The 7,391-nt window shown below is 51.0% G+C and overlaps 1 protein-coding gene across 1 annotated transcript; it reads right to left on the bottom strand.

Annotated features, from left to right (window-relative positions):
- Nucleotides 1-3,164: 3,164 nt before the first annotated feature.
- On the bottom strand, nucleotides 3,165-7,112 carry LOC126086321 (protein FAM187B-like). The gene is made up of 2 exons (XM_049902473.1): nucleotides 6,397-7,112; nucleotides 3,165-3,537 (listed from the first exon to the last, which is right to left on the bottom strand). Exons 1-2 carry the CDS (start codon nucleotides 7,110-7,112, stop codon nucleotides 3,165-3,167), a joined length of 1,089 nt encoding a protein of 362 aa, XP_049758430.1.
- Nucleotides 7,113-7,391: the final 279 nt, after the last annotated feature.

Consider the following 7,391-nt stretch of genomic DNA (forward strand, 5'->3'; position numbering starts at 1 on the left):
CAGTTGTGAGGATTTTTGTTTTCTTTTATGTCAAGACGTAATCCCTGCTGAAGGCTATACTCTTTGATCTTCATCAGTAAGTGCTTCAAGTCTTCTTCACTTTCAGCAAGCAAGGTTGTGTCATCTACATATCGCAAGCTGTTAATGGGTCTTCCTCCAATCTAATCACAAGGCAGGAGGGTCTGAGTCAGAGAAGGAGGTGTGATGATGGAAGCATAGGCCAGAGAGTCAGAAAGAGAGATCTGAAGGTGCTACACTGTTGACTTTGAAGATGCAGGAAGGGGCTAGAACCCAAGGAATGCAGGTGGCCTCTCAAACCAAAAATAAAACAAATCCTGTTGCGCTGAGTCGATTGTAACTCGTAGCAACCTTATGGGATAGAGTAGAACTGCCCCATGGGGTTTACAAGGCTGTAATCTTACAGAAGCAGACTGCCACATCTTTCTCCCACAGAATGGCTGGTGGGTTCAAGTTGCTGACGTTTTAGTTAGCAGCCCAGCATTTAACCACTGTGCCAGCAAGGCTCCTCACAGGTGGCTTCTAGTAGCTGGAAAAAGCAAGGAAAATGATATTCCCCTAGAGCCTTCAGAAGAAACGCAGTCATGCCAACACCTTGATTTTAGCCAAGGAAGACCCATTTCAGATTTCTAACCTCCATAGCTGTAAGACAATAAGTTTGTGATGTTTTAAGCCATTTAGTTTGTGGTAACTTGTCATAGTGGCAACAGAAAACTAATACACCCTTCATCCAGATTTCTACTTGTTCAGCTTTTTTTTTTTTTTGGCAGTATGAGCTAAAACATCACCTCTACAGAGAAGCTGATCCTGGTGGCTCCGCCTCAATATTTGTCGAATGAATAATTGAAAAAGTAGATATACCCTTGATTCTAATAAAGGCTGAAGCTGAAATCTCACAAAATAAAGCCTGTGGGCTGAATTTAGCCAGCAGACATGTTTTATTTGGCTTGCATTGTGTTTGAAAACTTATTTTTGAGTCAACAACATTCATAAATTGGAGAGTTTTACAAAAAATCCTGATTTCCAGAATCACTTGAAACTTTTAGGAGGACCAGGCCTATGTTCCTGCGTAGCAATCAGCAAACCAGCTAAAATTTTATGACTCACTTCCACAGCCCTCACTCCCCTAACCCCACTTATGAGAACTCTCCACAACCCCACAGCTTCCCCAAGGCCTTGCCCCTCCTTTTTGTTGTCTGCTTGGCTCCTGGAGACCATTGAGTTAGCAACCCCAGCGTCTCAGTTAAGGTTCCCCTAAAAGCAAATATTAAAATAGAAAGTATGAAAATGGAAATAGAAGAGCCAAATGGAAATTGTTGCACTAAATAATACCCAGGTAAAAATCTTACTGAATAGACTCAATAGCAAATTGATAGAGTAGACAATGAATTTGAAGATAGGTTAATAGAGACTCTCGAATCTGAACAACAGAGGAAAAGAGATTGAAAGAAGAGTAGAACTGCCCCATTGGGTTTCCAAGGAGCAGCTGGTGGATTCCAACTGCTGTCCTTTTGGTTAGCAGCTGAGTTCTTAACTGCTGCACCCCCCAAGGCTCCTCATGGACACCCTTTAAAAAAGACTTATTGCCATCCAGTCGATTCCAACTCATAGAGACCCTATAAGACAGTGTAGAACTGCCCCATACAGTTTCCAAGGAGCTCCTGGCAGATTCAAACAGCAGACCCTTTGGTTAGCAGACATAGCACTTAACCACTACACCACCAGAGTTTCCGCGTGGACATCAAGAGGTGGGACATCACTGGGGGTCACCTGAGGGTCCGTCTGCCACAGTAAACACTGACAGGTGTGGTTATGAGGTTCGTGTGGCCTTCAGTGTTATGCAGATGGGCCTGGGCACTGCACCTGTGCTTGGCTCTGGTTGTCCTACTTCCAGCCACTATACACACAATAGGGGCTGGTATGGGTAGAAGAAACCAGGGGGTCCCTGGGAGCAGTCCGAGGGGTCCTCCAGAGGTCTCCTGTCACTGGCCCATTCCCAAGCTGTGACCTCAGGCAGGTTGCTTGAGCCCTCTGGATCTCGGTGTTCTCAGCTGCAAAATGAGGTTAATAGTAATAATTGTAATGCTAGCCTTGTGGGTGGTTCCAAGGACATAATACTTGTGAAAGATTTAAGTTCTAACCGCACCAGTGTGTCCAAAATGTCTGCTAGTATCTTTGCTGTTATCTCTCTCCTTCTGCTTTCCAGTGAAGCCCCTGTAATTCTCAATGAGCATCCCCTCATTCTGCAGGTGTTGCTGAGCCACTGGGTACCTACTGCAAAGCCCTAAGCTTTATGTCTACATTGTCTGGTGTGTGAGGGGTGAGCTCTTGCCTCTGTCCTTGGGGCAGAACTTCTGGGGAGAGTTTCAGATCTATCCCACAGTCATTGCTTCACTATGGGATATTAGGGCAATGAATTTTAAAAGGCATTAATATTTTATTTCTTATTCTCTCACTCTGCTAAGCAGAGTGTATAATTTCTGGGAACAGCCAGCCTGGTGATTCCCATGAGTTGGCTGGCTGGGCCAGGCTTGGCGCCTTGTCCTGGTGAAGGGGCCTGGCTTTCCTTCTTGGACCCCAAGTGATGTGTGCTCTCACTTCTCTGGGCCGCCACTCCCCTGCACCCTCTGACTTGGGGAGATATAGCTAGACTAGATGCTGTGGGCACAATTTGAGGAGGGCAGGATGGGGGAGAGGGCAGGAAAGGCAGGGGCCCCGTGCAGACCTGGGAGGTCTGGGAGTTACCCACCCCCATCTTGGTCCCTGTCCTTGGGGGAGTGGAGTGGGTGAGGCGGCTACCGTTTACTGTACGGGAAGCTCACCCTGAGAACATCCGCGTCCTATTCCTCCTTTCCTCCTTCTGAAGAACCCAGGGCTTGAGCCAGGCAATCCAGGTTTGAACTGGAGTCCCCCTTAAACGAGTAGATAAGGGGTCTTGCCTCAGGTTCCTCATCTGTGGAGTGGGGGTTACTAAGGAGCTAACAGCAGGGCCTGGCGTTGGGAAGCGCTAAGGTGCTATTGCCACAGGTCTGCTTTGGTTCACACAGCATCTCAGAGCCAGACGGGCATGGAGCAGCTGCCATAGGAGGTACAACTGAGGCAATGAAGGGACAAGGAGCAAATCGCTCAGGCTCTGAAGCCTCACTTTATTTCACCAGCAGTACCTGATCGCACTTTTTGCCCTGGGAAGGGCGGAGGACCTTGAAGAGTGCCCCGACCAGGACCAGGACTGTGCCCACTAGCAGCATGAGCTTTAGTCCCCTGAGGACGGAGTCGGCCTTCCTTGCCTCTTGCCGCCGTCCACCTTCCACTGTCCTCTGAGCCTCCAGCACCTCTGGGTTGGATGTGGGGTTGAATCGAGCCATGAGCTCCTGCTGCACAAAGCACGAGTAAATGGCAGGCTGGAAGACCTGCAGCCGGCTACCACCATTGGAGGAGTCCATGACGGTGCTGAAGTCCTGACCAGAGAGCTGGATGCGCCAGGTCAAGGGAATGTTGTTGGCTTCCCAGATGACGGGCCTGCAAGGAGGACAAGGTCAGCTGCAGGGCTCCAGGAGGAAGGGGGGACTAGCATCCAAGGGAAGTGGAGATAGTGCCATCTCCTCCCTGGGGGGACAGCAGATACAGAACATCCCTCCCATTAAAAGTGGCAGGTGGGGGGCAGCTACGGAGCTCCAGGCCTTCCTGGCTGGGCCACCTGGCAAATGCTTCTAGCCCTCTGAGCGTCTATTTCTTCATCTGAAAAGTAGGGCTGTAACAACTGTCTCTATCTCATAGGGTTATTTGGAGGAATTAGTGAGGACATTCCCTGAATGCTGTGCCCCCTTACCTGCCTGACCACACCTCCTCCACTCTCCCCCTCACTCGCTCCACCCCTGTCACACTGGGCCCTAGACATGGCAGCCACACTCCCACCTCAGGGCCTTTCCCTGGCTGTTCCTTTGGCCTAGAGTGCTCTTTCTTGGTCCACATGTCTCCCTCCCCTCCTTTAAGTCTTTGCTGAAATGGAAACATCTTGGACAGGTGTTCCCTGACCCTTTCCTCACTTAAAATTTTAATCTCCTCTACTCCCTATGCCCCTTCCTGCCCTTATCACCATCTAAAACACTGTATATGTCTACCCATGTAGTTGGTTTATTCCTCCATGTGGGCAGGAGTCTCTGTCGGTTTTGGCCTTGACCGTACCCCATGTGCCCGGAACAGTGCCTGGAATGTAAGTGCTCAGTGAATATATGTTAAATGAATAAGGGGATCAGGTATGTAACATGCCCAGCACGGCTAAGGGGCCGAGGGAATGCTCTGCAGACATTAACTGCTATTGTAACCGGGCAGATAATCGTAAATGCAACAGCTACCACCTATATAGGGTGTGGAGCCCTGATGGCAAAGTGGTGAAGAGCTCGGCTGCTCAACAAAAGGCCAGCAGTTCGAATTCACCAGCTGCTCCTTGGAAACCCTATGAGGTAGTTCCAGCCCGTCCTATAGGGTCGCTATGAATTGGGTTTGGTTTTGGTTTTGGTATATACAGAGTGTGTAACTATTTGTCAGACATGGTTGTAAGCACTTTACATGCATCAGACCCCTTAAACATCACAATGACCCCAGGAGGTCAGGGCCAGCAAGATCCGCATTCTACAGATGAGAAAACTGAGGCCCAAAGAGAAGCCCAAGGCCACACAGTTGGAAAGTGACAGAGCTGGGATGAGAAGCCAGGCCTGGCTGAATCCAGAGCCGAGGACAGAAACCTCACAAGGAACTCCAATCCGCTGCTCTCCCTAAAGACATGGTCAACTCTTGAATCCTTGATAACCTCCCTTGGTATCACAGGTTCTCTGTGACTGCCACTCGGGAGTTCTTTTCTCCCAATGACATGGAGTCAAACCAAAACGAAACCCGTTGCCGTCGAGTCAATTCTGACACACACCGACCCTAGAAGACAGAGTAGAACTGCCCCATAGGTTTTCCTTGGAGTGGCTGGTGGATTCAAACTGCGTACCTTTTGGTTAACAGCCTAAGCCCTTAACCACTGTGCCACCAGGGCTCCGTGACAGGGAGTAGGTGTCCCAGTATAGACGGAGGAAGGGTTCAAGCTCAGTTTCCTTCACCTCTGCATTGTGTTTTCCTTATGGAGCAGATATGACTTTTATACTTAAAAGAGAAAGGAGAAAAAGAGAGACAAAAATGTCAAAGAGTGAGAGAAAGAGAGGCCTAGAAGTCACAGCTGGAATAAACAAGGACAGAGGACCAGATGGAGGCGGTGAAGCCAGAGTTCCACAGAGCCTTCACTGGGCCACAGAGGCACCAGGCCTTGTTCTGGGTGCCCCGCTCCCACCCCTAGTGTCTTCCCCTAGCATGTGGGGAAGGAGAGTGAATGGGGAACCCAATGGCCAAGTCTGTGGGCTTTGGGGCCCACACTGCAACATCCCACCATGGATTCCTGGGCAAGGACTGTGACCCTCCAAGGTGCAGTTTTCCTGCCTGTAAAATGGGCCCCTTCTGAGTCCACAGCTCCTGGGGCCGGGGAGGACAGAGTGAAGGACGCTGTCCATGAAAACAGCCTACCAGGGCCTGGCCCTCAGCAAAGCTCAGCGCCTGTGAGCGGCTCTATTCCTTATTACTGAAGGGGTGGGGAAGAAGAAGGGCTGTGGAAGAGGCGGTAAAGAGAAGATTTTCCAGGGGCTTCAGGCAGGAAGACATGAACATGGATGAGTGTGAGCTTCATGATACAGTTCCTATGGATGTTGTCAAAGGGCACCATCCCCTCCCCTAGGAAGCTCTTGCTGATCCTCCCCAATGAAACAGGTTTCTCTCTAGTGCCACAGCCTCCTGTGTTGTCTCCATGTCAGCTCCATCACTCTGCCCAGGTCCCCCACCAGAGCCCCATCACTCTGCCCAGGTTCCCCGCCACGGCCCCATCCTCTGCCCAGGTTCCCCCACCACAGCCCCATCACTTTGCCCAGGTTCCCCCATCACAGCCCTATCGCTCTGCCCAGGTCCCCATGAAAGCCCCATCACTCTGCCTGGTGCTCCTCCATCACAGCACTGAGCTGGGCTTTCTCCCTGCTGGACTGTGGGCTTCCTGAGGGCAAGGCCTGGAGCTGTCTGGATGACTGCTCTGTGCTCAGCATTGCCCAGCACAGGCCAGACACAATCAGCTAAGCTCTCATTGAGTGTTATTCTATGCATATTATTTGATAGTGCGTGAGCACCAGAGGATTCTTCCCAAACCAATATCTGAACAAGCCAGTGGAGAAAACCAGTGGGCCTGACCTACTGACAGCCCCTTCTTCTCTGCAAAGATTGACCATGAAGGCCACGGGTTGGGATACAGAGCCTGTGCAGGGGCCAGCGACTGGGCTCGTGCCTGGGTTCTATCACCTGTACATGGATCCTGAGGGGCAGGTGAGCCACACAGAGTCTGACTCCTCATTGAAACTGAAGCTGTCAAAGGTGACATATTCCCAGTGGAAACCAGAAGTTTTGCACTGTTCAAGGCAGGCTTCTATTTGGAGCTCGGGCCTCATGCGGCTGGACCACACCTTCATCTCTTCCAGATAGAGCCAGCAGGGCATGGCCTCGGCCAGCGGCTCCTGGATGTAGCAGTACCCCAGGCGTTTGCGCTCTCCTGGCTCCCCGCAGCGGTTACAGTCCTGCCAGGGCTCCCAGCGGGTGAAGATGATTGTCCCCTCACCTCGGCTCAGGGTCTCATTTTCCAGGGGTTTTTGACCCAGGTCTTTGTGAGTAATATGTAGGGTGGTGACATCCTGGAAGTCGATCTCGTACTGCACCACTTGAGTGCCGTTCTCGTTCTGGCAGCTGTAGAAGCCCGTCTGGGATGGCAGCGGACTTCTAATGACAAGGCTGCCCTGAGGTAGTATTTCTACATTGGGGACTTTGGAGAGGTTGATGGGCTGGCTGGCCTCCTCTGTCACAAAGTAGTACCAATATGCCCCAGGGGAGCTGCAGTGCAGAAGGATGTCATTACCAGAGAGTAGGGCCTGTTGGCACTGCTTGTGGCCGGGGCAGCTGATGGAAACATAGGTCCCCAGCACAGGGAGAGCAAGGCTGAGCAGCAGCCCCAGGGTGGTCGACATGGTAGACTGAACTGCAGCGGGGGGCTGGGCACCACCTTGGCGATTGTGAGGTCATCTGTGGAACTCAGGGCTCAGCTCTGGGCAGCAGGATGAGTCACAGTCCACAGTACAGGTGTATGAGGTCACGCTCCTGTTTTATTTTGTGTGTGTGTGTGAAAAGCTGACAACCCTATTTAATTTCTATTCCAAGCTCTCTGTTCTGGGAAAGGGGGGAAATTAATTTGTCTATTCAGGTTTTGTTATACTATCCTCTTGCTTTCTCAAGGGGTAAGTCCGCAG

The sequence above is a fragment of the Elephas maximus genome, chromosome 11 (genome assembly GCF_024166365.1).
Source record: "Elephas maximus indicus isolate mEleMax1 chromosome 11, mEleMax1 primary haplotype, whole genome shotgun sequence".
Lineage (NCBI taxonomy): Eukaryota > Metazoa > Chordata > Mammalia > Proboscidea > Elephantidae > Elephas > Elephas maximus.